We start from the raw sequence: 22,839 nt of genomic DNA, 5'->3' as shown, positions 1-22,839 counted from the left end.
TGCTGTGAGGAACTAATGCCTTCAGCGCGGTGGGGTTCTCCTGAGAAAGCCCCGCTTCAGTAGACGCAGTCAAGGATTTAAGCACAAGGACTTAGGAACCAAACCGCACAGCTTCAGATCTCGGCTTCACTAGGGCAGGTTGTTTGACTTTTTTGAGCCTTGTTTTCTCTCTCAAAGTAGAGACAATAGTAGTCCCTACTTTAAAGGGCTGTTACACGGATTCAGTGAGTTAATGTATGTAACGTGCTTAGAACTGTGCACATAATGAGCACCTTAGGAGTGGTAGCCGTTGTCCCCTCACGGCACTTGAATAAGCTGCAAGAGTCACTTATAAAGGGTCTGATTTGTTCCTCAAGAACATCACTTCATGAGGAACATGTGGACTTTGAAGTCAAAGTCCTGAATTTCTCGTTTATTTTAATCTAAGTTTTGTTTCTTTTTCCAACCTTATTCCCCTCCCTTTGTTTTTTTTAATCGGTTTCAGTTATTTTAAAAAGTGTTTTGAAAGCCTGTATGTTTAAAATAGTATCAAGTGCTTTCTAAAAGGTCTTTTTTTCCCTTCCTGAACATAAGGGGGCGGGGGGCAGCGCGTGGCAGGATTCATTTCCCCAGCATTTATGTAGTGCTTCCTGTGTGCCAGCCTGAGTCTCCCCACAGTGAGGAGGACCACACCAGCACTTGAGACCCCTGTCTCTCTGCTTCCTTCATGGTGTTCTCTTCTCTGAAATGCCTTTTCTGTCTCCTCCTTCCTCCCTATCTCAGCTGTTGAAAATCCTGCTCTTGTTTAAGGTCTCCGTCCTCACCTCTATCCCCAGAATTCCTTGGTTCCCTCATCACTCTGTCCTGTGAGCACTTAACTGAAGCCCACTTTAGTCATCGTCAGCTGTGTCTAATGGTTTTACACACACACACGAACACACTTGTGAGCAAAACTTCATCTTCTTCATCTTTGGTTTTCTCACAATGCCTCACACACAGAAAATGCATATAGTAGCAGAGGAAAAAGAAATACATGCACAAATAAAACCATAAGAGACTAAGTACTTTTCATTGCTTCGAAAGACTCAAGTGTTGGAGCTGATCAAAAAATGAGACATCTTGAAGCTGGGAGATGATGGGGGGTGGGTTCCCACAGCATTTTGCTCTTCTCTCTGTCATTGCACTTAATATATTTTGTTGTGGTTTATGTTATTGGCCCATCTCCACCCCTGGTCTGTGGGTTCTTCAAGGACAGAGGCCATATAACTTCATGTCACTGTTTCTGGTGCCTAGCACGGTGCTTGGCACAGAAGTGGTCATTTGTTGGCTGAAGTGGGTAGTAATGGGCTGGACTTTAGAAAGTATTCCTGGTGGAGGAAGCAGTAAACCCAGATGGGATACAGGGGAAACAGGGTCTACGTAGGCAACAAGCTGCACCTTGATTTTGGTTGGTGGAGAGTAGGCGTGGAGTACAAGGAGGTAAGACTAAAAAAAATGGAGCTTAGGAAGTGGGCTAAGATGCTGAGACATGATTGAATAAATGGTGAGAAGCCATTTTAATGTTGTAGAACAGGAATTCCACTGTGATTAAAGCTGTGCTTTAGGAAGGTGAACTTTTTGGCCAGTCGATGCATAGACTAGAGAAAGAACGTAGATGTCAGTTATGAGCTTAGTTATGTTAGTGACCCTGAAAGAGTGACAGAGTTGACAGCTGCGGGGAAGCAGGCCTTTGGAAATCCCAAGTGAGAATGTCAAAACACTGCTATTCTACTTCATTGCATTTAAGTAGTAAAATACAGTATTTACCAGTTTTGTTGTAGCTGTTAATAGTACCTAGGCCTGGAGTGTTTTTATCAAGAAGCAAAATTTTTTTTACAGTGAGACTTATATTCAAATAAAATGTGCTGCCTTTTTTCCCTCATGTCGTAGTGGGCTCCCTTCAGAAGGGTAATTATTCCAGTCAGTCTGGAATGATCCCTGGTTCTTGGCAACATAAAATGAAACTCCAGCTGATTCTCAAGTCATCAAAGGCCTATTATGTTTTGTCTGATGCTGCCATGAGTCTTCAGAAATATGGAAGAGCGTTACGATACATTAAATTAGCTTTGCAGAGCCATGGTAAGTCACTATAAATGAAAATATTTAATAGGCATTGGGAGGAGAGAATGGAGAAGGCATCTGAATCACAGTGAAATTTTAATCCTATTTCTGTTTTAAATTTAATTAAAAATTTTTTTTTCTAATCTTGTGTATGTTTCCTAGTATTTTCCACTTTGGTTTAGCATCGCTTCATTTTGAAATACATGAAGTCATATGTGATATCTGACATAAAATAAACTTAGATACAGTGGTACAAAGCTTTCAGCTGGTAACAGATTTTCTTAATTTTTACTGTATTCCTTCATTTTTAACATGCTGTGTTTTTTCTCCTTCCTACCCTTTCCACATAGATACTTATTGCTGCCTCTGCACCAATATGCTTTCTGAAGTGCTGCTATTTCTTTCTCAATATTTAACACTCTGTGGTGATATCCAACTAATGCTGGCCCAGAATGCAAATAATAGAGCGGCACACCTTGAAGAGTTTAATTACCAAACAAAAGAAGACCAGGAGATACTACACAGCCTCCACAGGGAGTCCAGTTGTCAAGGTATGCCAGTGAGACTCATCGTTTGATTCAGAAAAATGCTAGCAATGTTAGTGTTTCGGTATTGCTGTTTTGTTTCATCATTTCTTAACGTTAAATTGAACGTGATCCTGTGTATTTGTATATAAAGTGGTTTTGAAGTATTTTATAATTACTAATTATACAACTAGAACTAATTAAAAAATAGTCTCTGGAGACAATCGTATTGACTTTTTACACTTCTCTTTTTGTAAGGTTTTTCTGGGAAACCCTTTAGTCAACTAACCAAGCCATGATTTTCTTTTGAAAAGAGTAACCGTTGGTAAAAGTGGATGAATTACTTTTTGAATGGTTCACCTTTTGAATGGTTCCTGAGGGCTAAGATACAGTGATCATTATTTTTTAAATGTAGTTCACAGCTGTCTGTTTTTGGAGTTGTCAGATTTTAAACCTGGAAGATAGGAGAATTTAGTCTGCAGAGCAGTATCCCTCCCTCTTAGCTCAGTACAGTTATATAAGCACCTTGCAATTAGGGCAGTAAATGAGACATGAGGTGCTTTTGTAATGTATCATGGAGTTGTTTTATTATGCTCTTAAATCGTTTGTATCACTTTATATCCACATCCCAAAAAACTTTGGACTGTTAACATCTAGAGAAGTATACTGGGGGAGGAAATGTATTATTGTGGGGTTTTTTGCCCTCTTTCTCCCCTTCTCCCCTTCTGAGTTTCTCAAATAATCATTTGATTTTAATAGACATGGTGATAAAATCCTTAGTTTGTTTTTGCCATTTCCATCATGTTAATTTCATATAAGGTACTTCTTTGTAAGAGTGATGTGCTCCTTGAAAGTTATCAGCAGGAGTACTACCCTTTTTCTCCCTTGAATTTTTGGGCCCTGCACCTGAGTTTACTCCAGTCTCCACTAGATGGCACGTTTAAGTCTTTGAGAGCTTATCTGTCAGCTTCTTCAGTGACTTAAACTTACATTGGCAAACTCTAATGCACATAACTAGCCTCTGTAGCAATCCGAACTTTATTTCAAGAACTGTTTCCAGTAATTAAAAAGGAAAAAATGGTTTACCTTGTATCAGTGGACAACTTTAGGTCTGTACCAATAAGCAGTGGACCTGGTAAAATCTGGGTCTTGGGAGTTGTTTTTAGGCAGGAAAATATTTCTTTTAATACAACATTAATGCCCCAAGAAAATATAGTTTTTTAAATAAATTCAGAGATCTTTTCTTTTGAAATTTAAAATTTTAGTTGTATTAATTGAATCTTACTATGTTTATACTATATTGCATATTATAGTATAAGCATAATTTTACTATATGTTAGTTTGTCTTAAAAGTATTAGATTACTTAGATACTAAGGAAGAAGCGTTCATATGACTCATGGTGATGTTTCCTTTTTTTTCTTTTAAGGATTTGCATGGGCAACTGATTTGTCTACGGACTTAGAAAGTCAACTTTCAGTTAGTTGTAAATGTTATGAGGCTGCTAATGAAATCTTGCAGTTTAGTGACTTAAAAAGTCAAAATCCAGAACAGTATATACAAGTATTGAAGAGAATGGGTAACATTAGAAATGAAATCGGTGTCTTTTACATGAATCAGGCTGCCGCATTACAGAGTGAGAGAGTAGGTGAGTACATCTCTGGGGTCCTGTCTTTATTGCCTGCTCTCTTAGAAAATCATGCTGATTTTACATGGTTCAAGCCAAGAACTGTGGCATTTGATTTTATGTCATAAAGGGTGCACTATTAAAGAATCTTTTATTATTAAATTCTCAAGGAATAAAAGTAGGAAAAGACATTATTTCCCCTTGGGAGTCATCATTTCACTGTCCTCCATCCTCCATCTGGTCAGTTCAGAAGTGAGTTGGACAGTCAGCCATGTGCTAGGCTCTATACTGGATGTGTAATTGGCTAAGACATAGTTCTCCGAGCTGAGAAGCCAGATATGAATACAAATCTCTGAAAAATGCTGTAAGTACAAATGGCGTACAGTAGAGGAGTGGGGAAAGGAGACGTTCCTTGAAGTTGTGGTGTTCTTGGAAGGCTTGTGGGAAGAAGGTGTAGTTTGGGCAGACTGCAACATGATATGATTGCAGCAGGCAGATGTGGGAAAGGTGGGATGTCTCGACCGGAGTAGGCAGCATTAGGAAGGAGCCAAAGATATAGTGTCCAGTGGGTGTTTAGAGGAGCAGCGAGTGGTCTTCAGTGATTCAGGCAGAGGGGGTTGGATTCACCTGCGCCCATGTTGAGTTTGAGAAGCCAGTGGACGTGTACGTGAATGGTATGATTTAGTAGTCAGTTAGAAATGTGTGCTTAGAGCTCTTTCGGTTAGCAAGGCATAGGTTGGGAACCATTCACATAGGGGTGATAGTTGAAGCCATGAGAATGGGTGAAACTGTAGAGGCTGTACACACAGCATGGGAAACCAAAAGGGCTGAGATAAAACTGAGGACAGCAGGTAGGTTGAATAAGTTATTGTGTGCCTGTTGATCTGTGAGCTGTACTTGGCACAGGGATACAGAGGTCATTGCCGGTGGGAGACCCTGTGCTTTTTTGTTGTTGTTATTTATACGTATATAATACATTTTTAAAATTGAGATATAAGAACCTATGCTTTTAAGGTGCCTCTGGAGGAGGAAGTTGGTGAAGGTGTATGAAAAGTGGTTGTCAGAAACCTAGGAGAATTAGAGAAGACACAGACTGTGCCTCTTGAAATTAATGGGACCATGTCTTTTGAATCTTTATAAAATAGTGCTTTGCTCGATGTTTTTATTTGCCCGCTTTAATATCATCTGGTTAATAGAGAAGAGGACTCCGAGTGTTGTGTCAGTCTGCCCGGCTGCCATAGACTAGGTGGTTTCAACAACAGAAATTTATTTCTCACAATGTGGAGCTGGAAGTCCAAGGCTGGGTTTCTCTGAGACTTCTCTCCTTGGCTTGCAGGTGGCCACTTTCTTGCTGTGTCCTCACCTGGTCTTTTCTCTGTGTGTGTTCCTGACGTCTCTCTCTCTTATGAGAACACCAGTCATTTTGGATCAGGGTCCCACCTTATGACCTCATAAATGAGACCTTAGTCACATTTGTGGTTAGGGCCTCAACATGAATTTGGGGCGGGGGGACACAGGTGTGATGAGAATAGTGCGCTGCAGTGGGTCCAGGTGGCTGGTGGTCCACTAGACGTCCTGTCACTGCCACACTCTCATCATCTCATCGAGAGACACTGGTGGGTTTATGCTGATACCTGCTTACGCAGTTGTTTTCTTTCTTTTTTTGTGAAGTGAGCAAAACTGTGTCTACTGCAGAGCAGCAGTTGTGGAAAAAAAGCTTTTCTTGTTTTGAAAAGGGAATTCACAACTTTGAGTCAATTGACGATGCCACAAATGCTGCCCTTTTATTATGTAACACGGGACGACTCATGCGAATTTGTGCACAGGCGCACTGTGGTGCAGGTGATGAATTTAAACGTGAATTTTCTCCAGAAGAAGGCTTGTATTACAATAAGGTAACTTGCTTACATGTTGGACCGCATCTGTTCACACCTGATTGTCCTTTACACTTTGCTACAGTTCCACTAAAAGGTTATAAAACTAAAATAATTAACAACTGTGGTGATGGCACAGGATTAGACAGATCATTAAAACACTTAGAAACTGGCCTAAGAATACTGAGAATTTAGTAGTGAAGATGACAGGTTGAATTGGTAGGGAAAGATGATTGATCAGTAAATTACATTGGTGTAGTGAGAGCACGTCAGATGGATTAAAGATCGACACGGAGAAGTGAAACTCTGGAAGTTCCAGAGGAAAATACAGGTAGACGGTTATCTGATGGGATGGGAAAGGACTTTTGCAGCATAACACAAACAGCAAAAATTGCGACATAAAAGATGGATAAATTCAAATGCATAAAAATTGTTTTTTAAATGCACAACAGAAAGCAAAATTGAAAAGCAGTCCACAATCCAGGGAAAATACTTAGAGCACACATGACAGATCAGAGGTTAATAAACCCTTAATATATAAAGAACAATTAAGAATCATTGAAAATAAACTGCCCCAATAGAAGAACAAATAACCTTGAACAAAAAAGTCATACGTGTAAAAAAAAAAAAAAAAAAGTAAATGGTTAATATGTAAGAAAAATTTCAAAATTTAAACTTTTATGAAATTTAAAAATCAAGTTTTTTTAATCAAATTGTGAATATTTTTTGGCAAATGGTAATATCCAGCGTTGGGGGAGGTACAAGAACACTCATTAGTCGAGAACTTTGAAGCTGTTTAAATTACGTTAGTGAGCAATGTTCATTGCATAGAGAACTTAAAAAAAAAAAAGTGATCTTGTTTTTCTTTAAGCCTACATATACACAGAAAAAGTGGATAAGTACACACCAGAAATGTAGAAATTATTGCTGGGTGATGGAATTCAGTGTGATTTTATTTGATTACATACAATGACCATGTATTTCAGCATGGTGGTAACAGAGGTGGGAAGGGTTGCTTCTTTATACAATCAAACCCAGCAAATTTTTTATCCATAGACTTGTCAGATTATTTTGTCTAGTTTGCTAGTTATATAAGCTGTAATTCTCATTTAGAAAGAAAGGAAAACAAACGAAAAAAATGCATCCTCATGCTTCACATGAGTCATAAAACACTCAGATGGGCTGATGATAGACTCGAGAGGAAATGTGGGCAACATGCAGTCCACTTTAAATCACTTTCTTCATTGAAATTGTGTCACTGATTTACTTTTTTCCTTTACTCATGATATCGGTCTTTTATAAATTCTCTCAAATTAATGTTGGGGTGATTGTGAGGCATGTTTTACTTTATGGTGTATATTTAAACTGAGTCACAACGGTCCTCTTTCCTCCCTTGCAGGCTGTTGATTACTACTTGAAAGCTCTAAGATCCTTGGGAACACGAGACACACACCCAGCTGTTTGGGACTCAGTGAATTGGGAATTGTCCACTACTTATTTTACTATGGCAACTCTACAGCAAGATTATGCTCCGTTATCTAGAAAAGCTCAAGAGCAGGTAATATTTGCTGGATTATAAAGAAGTCTTAACCTTATTTATTCCTTTGTTTGACAGATTTTGAGCATCTGTTATAGTCTTTTCCTTGACAAGCAGTATTTAAATGTTTTTAAAATTCTTACATAAGATTATGGGATTGTCATTTTTTTCCTCCCCCTTAAAAAAAATACACAGATTGAAAAAGAAGTCAGTGAGGCTATGATGAAGTCCCTGAAATACTGTGATGTGGACTTGGTGTCTGCTCGACAGCCTCTTTGTCAGTACCGAGCTGCAACCATCCATCACAGGCTGGCGTCCATGTACCACAGTTGTCTGAGGAATCAGGTATTGCCATTTCTATTCAAGTTAAGTGCCAAGTCCATTTAAAAGTGTTCTGGTGCTTTTCTTACATTTCTGTAGACATTTAAAATGCCATCTATTCTTTTAGCCATTTGAGAAAAACTTGGACTGTAGGTATTTTTCCCCTCTCTCCTATGCTATGTATTTTTCTATTATAATTGGGTCTTAGTTTGCAAAATTATGTGTTTGCCTGGGTGTATTATTTAGATTTTTTTAAAATGTAGTTAGGCTTTATAGCAACAGTTCTATGCCAATTTTAAAGTATGCATTGCTCATTTTAAAAAATTTTTATTGTGAAATAGAGCATGCATATAAAAGCACATAGAAAATGTATGTGAAGCATTTATACAGTTTAAAGAATAACAAAGGAAACCCCTGTGTACCTCACCTTGAGGTTAAGGAACGGAAGAGTCCTTCAGGGATCCCCTGTGTACCCCTCCCTGTTGAGTCTCTCTCAGTACCCACCCACATTAACTACTGTCCCTGATTTTCTATTATGTCTGTACCTTTTCTGTCTTTTACCACCTAGATTAACTACTGTCCCAGATTTTCTATTATGTCTGTACCTTTTCTGTGTTTTAACACTTAAACAGCATGTTTACATTTTACCTGGTTGTGAACTTTATAGAACAAGTCATACTGTACATATTCTTCTGTGGCTTATTGCTTTTTAGTTAACATCATGTTTTGGAGATTCTTCCAGGTTAATACACGTAGCTGTTCATTTTCTCAGCTCAATAGTATTCATTGAATGAATATATCACAGTTTATTTATCCATTGTATGATTACTGAACTTTGGGGTTGTTCTAGTTTGAGGCTGTTAACAATAATATTATGAACAGTCTTATACCTGAATCCTGGTGCTCAAATGCATGTATTTCTAAGGATAATCTGAGGCCTCAGCTGAAGGCGCCTTCCTTCAGAGAGGTTGCCGTGCTCCTGCCAGGAGTCTTGTGCGTATAGTTTCTCAGGGATATTTTTTTATTGTTTTGTTGTTCTCCCTTTCTTAGCTCAGCACCAAGACAAATTATCTTGCAGTTCCTTGGGTGTGGGTTTACTTCTGGGACGCCTTTATCCTGGAAATACTGTCCTTTGAGGTCCAGCTGAAACTGGAGAGGGTTTTTTTCCACTCTGAGCTGGCCCTAGACTCTTTTCCCCTTGCCACAGAGGGCCCCCAACCTAAATTCACATTTGTCCAGATGGCCTAATATCCTCCTGGCAAAAGCAAGCTTGAGAGAATTCCAAGACAGTTCACTGGGGGAAGAATTGTCTGTTCAGCAGATCATGCTGGGACAAGTGGGCACCCGCGTGCAGAAGGATAGGGTTGGACTCCTCCCGCACGTAACATACAAAAATAAACGGAAAATGGATTAAAGACCTGAATGTAAGAGGTAAAACTCTAAGACTTATAACAAAACACTAAGAAGTATTTAGTGGTCCAGAGACTTGCTTAAGTAGTTATTGTGAAATCAAAGCCTTAGGATTTATTTTATTTTTGGTTCTAGGTTGGTGATGAACATCTTAGGAAGCAGCACCGGGTGCTAGCAGATCTTCATTACAGCAAAGCTGTAAAGCTTTTTCAGCTTCTGAAAGATGCTCCATGTGAACTACTTAGAGTACAGTTAGAAAGAGTAGCATTTGCAGAATTTCAGATGACCAGTAAGTCTCACTTTTTTATTTCCCAGATTTGTATGCATTGGCTTAGTGTTGGATTGTCTTAGAGTGAGGCAGACTATGGATCTCTCTTGGATGTAAGCAATATTGTTTTCTTTTGAATTTGCCCATAGTTAATGTCTTTGGATAGGGACAGTTTTTGAAATGCTTTTTAAAACTTAGAGAAATGCATTAGCTTATGTTTAGTGACTAGAAATACTGAAATATAGCCCAGGATTTCTTACTTGAAAAAAAATTATGACAAGTTAGTTTAGACAATTAAAGATTTTAAGCATCATGAACAAGATGGGAGTGGAGAAGCAGTGATGGAGAAGTGGTGGGCCTCACTGAGTCCCTTTGAATGAAGAACCAAGAATGGCAGCTTTGGATTGTGGTTCTAGAACAGACTTTAACTGCAGATCCTGAGCAAGGTGGCGATGAAGTGGGAGGGCAGGGAGGGCGAAAGCGAGGCGCTTCACTTATCCTTTCCCACGGCGGAGTAAGCTGGCCCTCCACCGCTGCGCGATGTTTTCTAAGTTCCCTCCTCGCCCTTGTTCACCTGCTCCCCTTCTGCACAGGGATCTTTTGAGAAATCTCTCTTGTGTGGTAAAGAAGCAAGAGACATTTATTTGAAGTACAGCAATTCCATTGGTTTCATTTCAGTTGTTTTCTTCTATAAAATTAAAATAAATTTAATATTTAACATATGCATGACTATATAGTATCTCTGGAAGGATGGACGAGAAACTGACGGCATTGTTACTTCCGTGGCTTTCAGTGTATGCCCATTTGGACCTTATACATTTTGACAGTGTATTACCTATTCAGAACAGTTTTTAGAAATACTTTTTACTAAAAGCATCTTTTTAAACTTTTTGCCAGTATATAGTGCCTAGCTGAATGTCTCGGGTGGTCACCCAGGATTAATAGTAGCTCTTTCTGGGGGCAGTCTGGGGTGATCTTCTTTTCCAATTTGCATCGTTGAATTTTCTGCCATGTTTGAATTCCTTAGAATGAGCAGACATCGTTTTTATTAAAAAAAAAAAAGTAGATACTGGGAACAAATTTGCTAAGATGGTAAGTATGCTTAATTCCCTTTTTAAAAAATGTTTAATATTGTGACTGTAAAACCAGATAGTGAGGAAGGGAAACAATGATTGTTTATTGCCTTGTCTAGTCTTACTATTTTTCTTTAGGGATAATTACTGGACAAAAGTTGGATTTAGAAGATTTCTTGGGGTGCTCATGAGCTACCTTTACAGCATTTGAAAATCGGAATTTTCATTAATACATTGACATTGGATGGGTTTCTAGATTTATATTTAAAGGAATGATCATTTTATGTTTGACACTCTAGGTCAGAATAGCAATATTGGAAAATTAAAAACACTTTCTGGGGCTCTTGATATAATGGTGAGAACTAAGCACGCATTCCAGCTCATCAGAAAGGAGCTTGTAGAGGAATTTGACCAGGTAAATGGAAAAAAGATTTATCATTGTTTTTTATGTGTCTTAAACTAAATGCTACATGACTGTGTATAGTGGGCATATGGGATGCGTGTATGTGTATATATATATCTGTATATGCATTGTGTGTGTACAGATACATACATAAATACATATGCTCTGTATAAAAACATGTTAACAGTGATTTATTACCTTTTCTTGGTGGAATTATTAAACTCTAATTTACAAGTGTATCTTTTATATTTTAAAATTATTTCTTGTGGGCTTCCGTGGTGGCGCAGTGGTTAAGAATCCGCCTGCAAATGCAAGGGACACGGGTTCAAGCCCTGGCCCGGGAAGATCCCACATGCCGCAGAGCAACTAAGCCCGTGCGCCACAACTACTGAGGCCTGTGCGCCTAGAGCCTGTGTTCCACAACAAGAGAGGCCACCACAATGAGAAGCCCGCACACCGCAATGAAGAGTAGCCCCCACTCGCTGCAACTAGAGAAAGCCCGCGCACAGCAATGAAGACCCAACGCAGCCAAAAATAAAATAAATTTATTAAAAAAAAATTATTTCTTTAAATAACCACATAGACCTTGGTTAATAATAAGGCCCTGGGAGTATAAAGTCTGTTAAGTTTTGCTTTTGTTTTTTTGTTTGTTTGTTTTTTTAAGAGAAAGGTCTGTGCCTTCTTTTATAATTTCCACTAAACTGTCTGCAGTTGAACGGTGATTGGGCTTAAGCAGGCTCCTTGGGAAGGCCTTCCCGGTTTGCCAGGCGTTCCCGCATTCATGCTGCCTCCTCCTGAAAGCTTGCCTGAGTCCCGGTGGCCTCCAGCCTATTTCCAAACTCTGGTTCTCAAACCATACAGTACCCATTTCCATCTTGCTCCTTGAGCGTCTGACGTTGGAAAGTCAGGAGGTTTTTGTTCAGGATTAGTTTCTTCTACGTAAGTGCCTTTTAGGTCTGAGACATTTTTTTAACGTGGTTTAGTCTATCAAAATGTTCTCAGGGGAGGGAGGAGGAGGAGGAGGCCGTGATGAGGCTGCCAGCAGGCTGGCCCTGAGGGAAAAATCATCTCAGGTTTGCTCTGTTTTGCTTTTGGTTTAAAAGTTTACTGGATTATTGAAATGGCGGTTCCATCACTTTAGTATGAAACTGTGAGGTAGCTTAGGTGAAATAACTTTTTGTTGCTTCTAGCCTAAGAGTGAAGAGACCCCTCCAGCTGCTGATTCTTCTCCTAGTCTCAATCGAGAAGAAGTGATAAAACTCCTGGGTATATTTGAATCTCGCTTGTCATTCCTGCTTCTTCAGTCCATCAAACTGCTGTCTTCAACTAAAAAGAAAACAAGGTAAATTTTGTGGAAATTTCTTTCCAAGCACCTTACCTATATACTTTTTATTACTGATACTGTAAAAGGATGGGCCCCATTCTTTGCTGTGTTTTTTAAGTGGTGCTCTTTTGTGATTTGTTAAATTGAGTGAGAATCATCTCCATGTGGCCTACTACGTGTTGAGATTATAGAAACAAAGAAATCTTGCTGCCTAAGGATAAATACCCTATAGGTTGTAATATTTTCCCTGAGAGAGATGAATGACCTGGAATGAAGACCTTGACTGTTTCTTGTAACGCTTCTGAGCATTGTGTTTAATGGGAAGTCAGAACTATAGTTTAGATACTCAGGGCCAAGCGCATCATAAAAGGTAGGTGACAGAACATCAAAGTCTCTCTAAAGCCCAGGAAACTAGTGAAGAGAAGAGTGAGCATCTCGGCAAATACACCTATAACATCTTATACAATTATGTTGTTTTCCAGAGTTATTAGGTTGGGATTAGTAATTTAATTTGAAATTCTGGTAGTAAATACTAGATCAGGAAAATAATATAAACAATATGCCTTTTTTTTTTTTTAGTATAAGTATAATCCAGCCATATTACAAAATTTGAAAAATAGAAAAAGGAAAATCATTTATCTTAATATATTCATTCTTGTCAGTTATCCTGTGCATATTTTACCAATTTATAAAATTGGGATACAGATAATTTTTCTCTTTTTTTGTTTTATTTATATATAGTAAAATTCATCCTTTGTGGTGTACAGTTCTTCAAGCTTTGACAAATGCATAGATATGTATGTCTACTGCCAAAATCACGGTACAGAGCAGTTCCATCAATCCAAAAATTCCTTCTTGCTGCCTCTTTATAGTTAATTCCTCTCCTGATTTCAGTTCCTTAGTATCTCAGGGAGAAAGCATTCTGTCTCCTGCTGTGAAGTGTGACATCAGCTACAGGTTTTTGTAGATCAAGTTGAGGATGTTCCCTTCTATTCCTAGTCTGCTGAGAGTTTCTATCATGAATGAATGTTAAATTTTTGTCAGATGCTTGTGGTATATACGTTGAAATGACTGTATCATTTTCCATCTTTAATCTGTTAATATAGTGGATTACATTGATTTTTTTTTTTTTTTAATGTTAAACCAGCTTTGAATCCCTGGGATAAACTAGTACTTTGTTGTGGTGTATTGTTTTTTTTATGTATTGTTGGATTCCATTTGCTAATATTGTGTTGAGAATTTTTGTGTCTGTTTATAAGGGGTATTGGTCTATACTTCTCTTGTAATGGTTTTATCTGGTTTTGGTATTCAAGCAATGCTGGCCTCATAAAATCAATTGGCGAGTGTTCCCTCTCCTGTTTTTTGAAACAGATTGGAATTTATTGGTGAAACCATTTTAACATAGAGTTGGCTTTATGAAAAGTTTTAACAATTAGTTTAATTTCATTTCATAGATATATTATTCAAGTTGTCTTTTTTTCTTCTTGAGTTTCATCTGTTGTCAAATACATAGGTTCACAGTATTCCGTTGTTAGCCTTTTAATATCTAAAGGAGTTTTTAGTGATAGCCCTTCTCTCATTCCTGATATTAGTTTTATCTTCTCTTTTTTTTTTTTTTGGTCTGGTTAGAAGTTTATCAATTTTATTGATCTTTTCAAAGAACTAGCTTTTGGTTTGGTTTCTCTTCCTCCATTGTTTTTTATTTTCAGTGTCATCGATTTCTACGCTTATCTATATTTCCTTGCTTTTGTTTATTTTGGGTTTAATCTGCTCTTTTTCTGTATTTATTTATTTATTCATTCATTCATTCATTTATGGCTGTGTTGGGTCTTTGTTGCTGCGGGCGGGCTTTCTCTAGTTGTGGCGAGTGGGGGCTACTCTTCGTTGCAGTGCATGGGCTTCTCATGCGGTGGCTTCTCTTGTTGCAGAGCACGGGCTCTAGGTGCATGGGCTCAGTAGTTGTGGAGCACAGGCTTAGTTGCTCCACGGCATGTGGGATCTTCCTGGACCAGGGCTCGAACCCGTGTGGTCCACTCCCTGGTCCCTCAGTGCTTTGTAGCTGTTAGGGAGGGGAGGGGGCGTTGGCCAGGCTTCTCACTTGTTTTGGGTAAGCCTCAGTCTGGGGCCGACCCTGTGTCCCTGAGTGTCAGGGGTGTGGCCTTCCCCCTGCTCCCGCCCCTCCCCCAGGGCTGGCGTTTCTTCTCTTCCCTTCCCCCGTCTGCACTGACCTTCACCACCCGCGCTGCTCCCTCCCCACCCCCGCCCCACCTATTCAGGCTTCTGGTTCCTGTGGAGAAAGGTCCGGTGGGTTTGGGTTGCCTGCCCCGCCCTCTCCCATGCTGCAGCAGCTGTTCCCCTCGCCCAGGCCTGCACCACAGGAGCTCGGCCTGGGACTCTCACCAGGCTCTTACGGCAGCTCCTGCTGGGGCTCTTGCAAGCCCCCTCCCTCACCAGCCCTCTCTCGACTTCTACCAGCTCATTAACTGTTTTAGCTAAATTCTTCTTTCCGTGTCCAGCTGTGTCTGCCCCAGGTGAGGAAGAACTTTCCTGTCTCTCCCAGTGTTAGCCTCTCTGTCCTTAGTTTTCAGACTAGTTGGTGGCCCTGCAACCCCAGCTCTCTGATGGGTTCAAGCAAAGTCATGACCTTATAGGTTGTCCTGCTTTTATTGCTGTTTTTGTCGTAAAGGTGGGAATGATACTTTTTCCAGCTCTCTACATCCTAAGCAGAAACTCCCTCTCCTAATTGTTTTTGAGTAATTCTCTCTGGTCTAAGAAGAGCATTCGTTTTGAGAGGAGCACTGCGTATTGGGTGCACTGCCGTCGCAGCCCCATTGTTAACCCTGGGCGGCTGCTCCGGGTCCTGTTACTGGTGCACAGCAAGGGTAGCCGACACACCCATCTTCTGAAGAACCAAAAGGCAAAGGAGGTGTGCGTGTAGTGACGCACAGTTGGAAAAACTCATGGTTTTTCCTGTTTAACAGCAGTGGGTAAATTTTGAGAAATTTTTTACTGGTTTCCACAAAGTGGCAGTATAAATATATATGAGATGTGAGAAACATAGTGATTCATTGGTTTTCACAAATCCATGGTTTAAGTAATTGGCTAACACGTAACAGTTCAGTCTTACAGTATCCTTTATACTCATTAACAGTCATATGTATATGACCTAAGTCATTTTCATTTTAGTGGAGGGTCCTCTAACCTTCTGTTTATTCAAGTTATTACTATTCTAGTTAAAAAGTTTTAACCTAAACTTTTTACACGTGATGCATAAAGTCCTATTTAGCTAATCTGTGTTAGTTTCTTAAGGTTTATTAAATAAAAGACACTTAAATGTGCTGCATGTGTTAATACGGTTAGTATGTTGACAGGTTGCACAACATAAGAGACGTATTGACTAGTAAGTCAATGACTGTTTCTCTCATGTTTCACTGATACACACATGAACATCTATAATTTTATTGTGGAGAGGAGAACATCCTGTGCTGCAAGCCCAGTTATTTCACCAGGAATTAATGAACATTCCTTTTTGGAGTAAAGGGAAATCAAAATTAGCCTTTAAAAGAAAGGAAATAGTCATATGTTTTTATTTTGACTGTTTCTTCCCTTCCCTCCCACCAAAAAAAAAAAAAGAATAGAATAAACTGAGCTTGGTAATTTAATTCTTAGAATCCTAAAGAATTGGAAAGAAATCTAAGAAAATTAAGATGCATTTAATTTAAAACAATTTTTGCTTTCCTTCTGAGATTGTGTAGGCACGTACGACGGCTGTCAGCACTGTCCTGCCAGAAATACTACTTTTGTCTGTTGGGTTATGTTTTTTCTTTTTGGAGCAAGAATTTATTTGCTCTTGTACTGCATTTTAATATTCACTGCTTTAGCCTCTTGACCTTTTGCTGGCTTTGGGGTTTAATATAATGAAAAAGTATAAAAAATAGAAGTAGTCTCTGAGGGTTTGGATGCCCTCTGCCATAGTTAGAGAACAGACCCGTTAGATTTGTGGGTTTTCCTGGCCAGGTATGTCCATCTAATATTTGGTTAAGAATAGTATAAAGGAAAATAAAAGAATGTAGGTTACCTTCTTTTGGAAAAAAGGTAACCCTATGAAATGATAGGACGCCTCAGAATACAGAGTTCATGGTTTCATTCACTTTGTGTGTGTGTGTGTGTGTGTGTGTGTGTATGTGTGTGAAGATACCATAATGTTTATTTCTGCAGGAAAAATAAACATGAACAAAAACAAATCAATTATAAAATTGAAAAGGACAATACCATTGTAAATCCTAAATAACACAGCTAGAACTATACTTCATGTCAATTTTTAATAAGCATGGTCAATTTTAAAATGGTCAAATACTGGCAATTTCATACGGTTCAATAAAATTTGAAGTACATTATAGAGAGCTTAATGGCATAGGATAAATTCTTTTCTTTTACTTCAGGTTGGCTTTTTCACCTTCCCAGTTTCTAGACTGAACGATATGGCTGTTGACAATACCTAAGTTTTTGCAGTATAGAGAGAGAAAGAGAGAAAAAAAGATACAGAGAAATGGAAGCACAGTGAGACTAAATTATAGAGAGACTGAATTTCTCCTTGGCCTGAACCTGGTTCCTAGAGAAGCGACTTTGAGCAGCTCCTGCTCTTGGACCAGTCAGCACAGCTAGTGTGGGGTGAGGGCAGAGCCCCTGCGGAACGGGGCTCTAAGGGTTCACCCCTGCAGGTCAGAACGGAGTGGTGACCAGGACGGTGATCACTGACAGGTGGACACACAGCCCCATAATCGTCCTCCAAGGATGTGAGTCTTGAAGCTGCTGTTCCACTGCTCTGTTAGGGCTCTGTATGAGCCCTGAGATAAAGAAGTAATACTGAAAATATTTCACATCAGGTAGCAATCAATCAGAAATCAGACCCAGCTTGTGAACAGCTGGCTGAGCCATCCCAGTGCATTCCCCTGAAGAGAGCGTGAGGTCCTCTCATAAACAGGAATATCACTGTTCCCAGAGTTAGTTATTTTGTGGACCTGGGCAGGTTTCATTAACTGTTGATGAGAGTTGCTTAAGGAAGGGAATAATTTGTAGAAATTGGAAGATAAAGATTTAACGTTCAGAATTATGATCAGAACAAATCAAAGGGTTCTATACTTACGATCTCAGAAGCCCATCAGTTATGCTCAGGCATCCCGCTGAAACGACGGTGTGATGTCCTTATCCACAGAGACCAATTCATATTTCAGCCGGTGTTTCTAATTGCTAAGTGCTACTGCCTTGATTACTGTCAGATAGGAGTTTAAATGTCTTATAAGGTTATCAGAGGTTTGTGAATGTTAACCTTCCCCCCACAAAAAAAACCAAAACATATCCATCTTAGGCCTGAACTGCAGAGAGTGAATACGTTTTGAACAGTCATTTTTACTGTGCTGCGGGTGGTGTTGGGTGGGCGTGGGGCGGAGAGAGGAGGAGATGTGCCTGGTAAAAGTCGGAGCGAGCGGGAAGGAGAAATGGGTCTGTAAGAGGGGAGTGTGAGGGGGCTCTCATTGGCTGCCAGCCCGGGCCTGTGGTCAGGCCGGCCGCAGTGCGGAGGAGGTGGGTCCTGTCGAAGAGCAGTAGTGGAGCTGTGAGAGAAGGGGGGCTCCTGACAGCCTGAGCCTTGATTTGGGGCAGAAGGGAGGGTCCAGGCTGCTGGTTTGCTCTCTGGCAGGCCTGACCAACAGGCACTCGGGCAACGGTGGAAGATTTGCATATTGGAGAGTGGAAAGAACGTAGCATTTGAAGTCAGAAAACATTTTGACCTTGAACCAAATTATTTAACCCTTCTGGGCTCAGTTTTCACATCATTTAGTTTTTCATTACAAAATACGAATACCAGTCCTTGCTCTCCCGTGGTGACAGGGTCACGGGCAGATCTCGTGTGCGTGTGCGCACTCTCAGCTGTTCTCTGTATGTGTGGCAGGGCTCTGCATTTATTATATCCGGACTCAAAAAATAAAAAGGATGCCAGAAATGAACTGCCGTGTGATTACTAGTCTTTTTCAGTAACATAAATATAATCCATCGATCTACCCTACCGGGGAGATATTTTCAAAATAAACTGCAAACTTAAGAAATTTTTGTTAAGACAGTTGTGAAATGGAAATTCCCTCTAGAACTCTCCAGCCAAGGGGCACTCTTCACACAGAAGCTGTGCGGCATTTCAGCTAGATGCGGGGCAGCGCGTCCGTCTCCGGCAGTGCTCGCTCCAGGGGAGCAGTCCCGCAGTCGCTCTAGGTGTGTGCCCGGAAGCTGTACCGCGTGGCTTCTCGCCATCGCCTGGCCCCACTGTGTTTTCTTCACAGCACGTGTCATCTCACAGTCTGTTCTCTTCACCGTCTCGACGTGTCTTCCCCCAGCTCTTCCCTCAGTAGAATGTGGATTCCATGAAGGCAGGGGCTCTGGGTCTGTTTTGTTCATGACCACGAGTAGTTCCTGGTACATAGTAGGCGGTTGAACATTTATAAAAAGAATAATCATTGGCTTTAATTGATGTTTTGAAATAAATGTGTAAAAACGGGCCCATAAACAGTCGATGGAGTCGGCATTAATAGAACACCTGCTTCCACGTGAGAAGTGATGACAGGGCTGCCCGTGTTCAGTTTTTGGATTTCTTTTACAGCGCTTGGTGGGCATCACTCTTTGCTTCATCGCCCTCTCTCTTTTTCTAACCCAGTAGTAACCTTGAAGAAGATGTAGTCCTCAAAACCAACAAGCAGATTTACTCCCAGCTTCTGAGAGCTACTGCGAACAAAAACGCATCTCTCCTGGAAAGAATCGACGTTCTCGTCCATTTGCTGGACCAGCTGGCTCGTGGCAGCGGCGGAGGCGGCGGTGCTCTTCAGTGACTCCGCCTGGGGCTGCACCCGCAGAGATGCTGTCAGTGCCTTCTGCACTCGGGGGCTAGTGTGTCCATTTGGTGCTTCGTTTCATTAAATACGAGGGAAATACCCACTTAAAACAGGCACGGCAGTGGAAACAGAGCTCTCATTTCCCATGGCAAACAGTCATGGTTGAGTTCTTTGGCTTCTTCATTGGAGGTGCCAACATCAGAATCAGACCTAGAGCTCCCACATTCGTTTCTTTGAGAAGCATGTGGTACCTCAGTATTAATAGACTTGCTGTGAGGCAGTTAACACTTTTAAATATTTTTGAAGTATGTTAAGCTACATGGGTTTAAGAGATAATTATCTTGGATAAATGTTACTTTGGTCAAGGGAACTTTTATCCAAATGATTCTAGTGGTTCAGGTCAGTTAAAGAAACTTCCTGTACGTCCACAGTGTTCCCTTCTCAAGTGCACAGAAGAAGCCTGCCCTTTTTAAGCTTCAGTACAGGATTTTTCGAAGACTGGCCATTGTGCAGTTCTCTTTAGTGCATGTTCTGAACGGATCTGCTTTTCTCTGACTTTGTATGACAGTTGATCAAGAATTGGTACTCCCCCCCCCTTTTTTTTTTTTTCATTTTAAACTTGAAACTGTGAATAAGGTAAGAAAACTATTTTGAATAAATAAATTATTTATTTAAAATGTCTTTGTAGTTTTCCATTTCACATTCTTCACATTGAGTTCTGATGTGAACTGGTTTAATTAATTTTACAAAGTGAAGATTAAAACATTAAAAATAAAATTCTGCCATCCACTAAATTCTCACTAGGATATTATACTTACTACTTGCTGCTACATGGTTCTTGTCCAGTTGCTTAAGACATACTCTGTTTTTCCAGTGCCTACAGCATGCAAGGCTGTACTTGTCATAGTTAATTAATCTCATTTTCAAGAAAGATAACGTCATCTACAGATCCAGCATACTCTTTCCTGTTGGGTTGATGGTTTGGATTTATGTGCATGATGCCTCTGTAGGCAAGAGCCTGCCCCGCCACCAAGTCCACTGGCCTGGCCTAGTGTGGGAAGACGTGCTGCTGCCGACCCCCCTCGGTGCCACGTGCAGATGATTTTCACTGTGCAGCCCCCCTCCACTCACTAGCCACACACTTCTGAAGAAATCTGAACTAGACTAGAAAACTGTCTGGAATAAACTTGTTTTAAGCTGAATTTTTACAGACTCCTTTTTCGTACACTGAGATTTTCAGATGTTTTCACTGGTGAGTTGACAGCTCTCATAGCCTGGCAGAATTATCACTTGCCATTTGTCCACTTCCTTGTAATTATGCAGTTTGCATTGTCCTCGGGACAGATTTGCATCAACTAATCATTGAAGCATTGAAAGTTTTGCCTAAATTGTAAAGCAGTTGTACAATATCAACGATCTCTCATATCAGGACAGCTGTCATTCTGTTTCCCCTTGTGGCAAGCACACACACAGAATAAAACTCTTGTTAGTTAAACCGGGACATGTCCATTGATTATACCTAATTTTGGGGTTAATGAATTCCAAAGGATATTCTGCTTAGGCAGAAAGAAGCTGGAGTTCACGATATTAGAGTTGCTCATCTTACCTCTCTCCTTAGCCAACAGCCTTTCAGTCAAGAGGAAGATGTGCTTTTAAGCAAGAAGAGATCAATTCCAGCTCTCTTCATTTGTCAGAGCAATAACATGAAAGTTCCTACAGGGGAAGAAAAGGTCCTTTTAAAATGTTTTTGTCATTTGCTGATTTTAATTTAAATTAAAGCTTTTTAAAGTGCCTGTGTTTTAGCTGTGTCTTTAGAAGTATGGGGTATTTGTGGCCTGATCGTTGAGAGTTCTTTTTCAGTTTAACTTCAGTGCCCAAATTTTGTCCTTATTACATATGACTTTGGGGGGTTTGTTTACGTTAAGAACAGGTAATGGTGGCCATATTATGTATTACGTAAAAGTTAAAGGAGCATGATGCCTGAGATAACTGATACAGGAAGAATGAAGTTATCCAATTAGCTTCAAGAGTCTCATTTTGGTAGTCTAACCCTCGGAACATAAATAAGCTGCCATATAAAGTGTTTCCTGCCTTGAAGAGGGAGGAGCACATTATAGGAGTTACAGCGAGCTGGAAAGCTGTTCTGTTGAGGGCCATTTGGGATGCAGGTGTGTATATTCAAACAGAAGAGCACCACGGGAATGGAGACAGAGTGCAAGGGCACTAGGCTGGGGTGAGGAGAAGGAGGGGCAAGACCGACAGTGGCGGTCGACGTTTGGCCAGACACAACTAGGGAACTTTAGCTTCTTTACCTAGAAACGTGCACAGCAGTATCTGTCCTGCCACTGACCAGAGTTGTGAAGAGCAAGAGAGAAATACACATGAGAACTTTTTGTACACTGTCAAGTATTAGAAAAAGATAAATTGTTAGGACAGGGATTTTGGAGTGTAGTTAATTCAAATTCTGTGATCTTTTCCATTGAATCCCCGAGTTTTCAGTGCAGTAAAATCATTTCCATGCCCTTGGGGTTCAGGGGGCGAGTGGCATCTCCCGTAATTGGACCCATGGTTATGGCTGCCTTCCTGTCTCCCGGTGAAATTGGGGCCGAGGTGGGTGGGGGGACAGATGGTGGGTGTTGGGAACGTGGCTACAGAGCCCTAGACAGAGTGGAAGGCAGACAGCGATTCCTCAGGATGCCTTTTCTAACCTTTCCTAAAATTTTTGTAAAATTATTTGTTGAGAAATTTGATTTTTCAATCAAGTAATTTAAAAGCTCAAGTAATGCTTTTCCCATTGGGTTTTAAGGAGGCATGTTTGCTTCAGTTACTAAAAATCTGGTTTGTTTTCTTTGTAAAAGAAATCGGACTTTTTCTCTTAGAAATCCTCTGGCTCTCCATTTGCCAATTTTTCTCATTACGAGTTCAGGATGCAGGAATCGACGTCACAGACGTCAAGCCACTGCTCTGAGCTAGACTGCTTGGGAAATAAGCCATTTGAAGGGAGCCAGGAATCTGTTGTTTGTCCCTGCCATTGACAACTTTCCAGCACATGCTGCCTTTGCAGAAGGCGAGCGGTGAGTGCAGGAGTAGTCAGCTGAGTCTACATTGACAGAATGGCTTTGTGGCTCTATTCCCGGAAAAACCTTAATAGTCTTCATCGGATAAGGGTCAAGGACTTGATTTCTGTTCACATCGATGCAAACACTTGCAAACCAAAGTTAAGACTGGCTTTTCTGGAAGTCATTGATTTTTAGGTTAATTTATAGCAATGAGGTAAGCAAATCTGTGGCTTTGCACCAAATTTTTTGGGCTTGAAGTTCTTAGTAATTCTCTGTATGATGGGATGATCTGCCGTGGCCGTATATATAGGTCTGCAGTAATTGAAAACAGCTTTTAACTAAGAACTTGGTCATCTGACAAATTTCAGTCAAGGATGACAGAAGCAACACCAGGCTGGAAAGCCTTCTATTACCAGGGACCCTTTGAAGTAAAAGAACTGCTTGCTTCGGTCATAAAAGGCATC

At 40.3% G+C, this 22,839-nt stretch overlaps 1 protein-coding gene across 5 annotated transcripts in view; it reads left to right on the top strand.

Moving 5' to 3' along the window:
* Positions 1-19,997, top strand: part of EDRF1 (erythroid differentiation regulatory factor 1) — a 36,975-nt gene extending 16,978 nt beyond the window's left edge. For 4 of the 5 annotated variants that reach the window (XM_059900114.1, XM_059900115.1, XM_059900112.1 and 1 more), the window contains 10 exons: positions 1,909-2,097; positions 2,430-2,630; positions 4,031-4,249; positions 5,900-6,123; positions 7,502-7,660; positions 7,835-7,984; positions 9,506-9,659; positions 11,011-11,126; positions 12,305-12,456; positions 19,142-19,997. In XM_059900114.1, the coding sequence (XP_059756097.1) occupies positions 1,909-2,097; positions 2,430-2,630; positions 4,031-4,249; positions 5,900-6,123; positions 7,502-7,660; positions 7,835-7,984; positions 9,506-9,659; positions 11,011-11,126; positions 12,305-12,456; positions 19,142-19,313 (1,736 nt within the window). In that variant the 3' untranslated portion in view covers positions 19,314-19,997. The remainder of the gene's footprint in view (positions 1-1,908; positions 2,098-2,429; positions 2,631-4,030; positions 4,250-5,899; positions 6,124-7,501; positions 7,661-7,834; positions 7,985-9,505; positions 9,660-11,010; positions 11,127-12,304; positions 12,457-19,141) is intronic. The other variant, XM_059900113.1, reaches the window with a different exon arrangement.
* Positions 19,998-22,839: the final 2,842 nt, after the last annotated feature.

The sequence above is a fragment of the Balaenoptera ricei genome, chromosome 16 (genome assembly GCF_028023285.1).
Source record: "Balaenoptera ricei isolate mBalRic1 chromosome 16, mBalRic1.hap2, whole genome shotgun sequence".
Lineage (NCBI taxonomy): Eukaryota > Metazoa > Chordata > Mammalia > Artiodactyla > Balaenopteridae > Balaenoptera > Balaenoptera ricei.
Note: the sequence above shows the minus strand (reverse complement) of the source record. Positions and strands in the feature narration are given on the sequence as shown.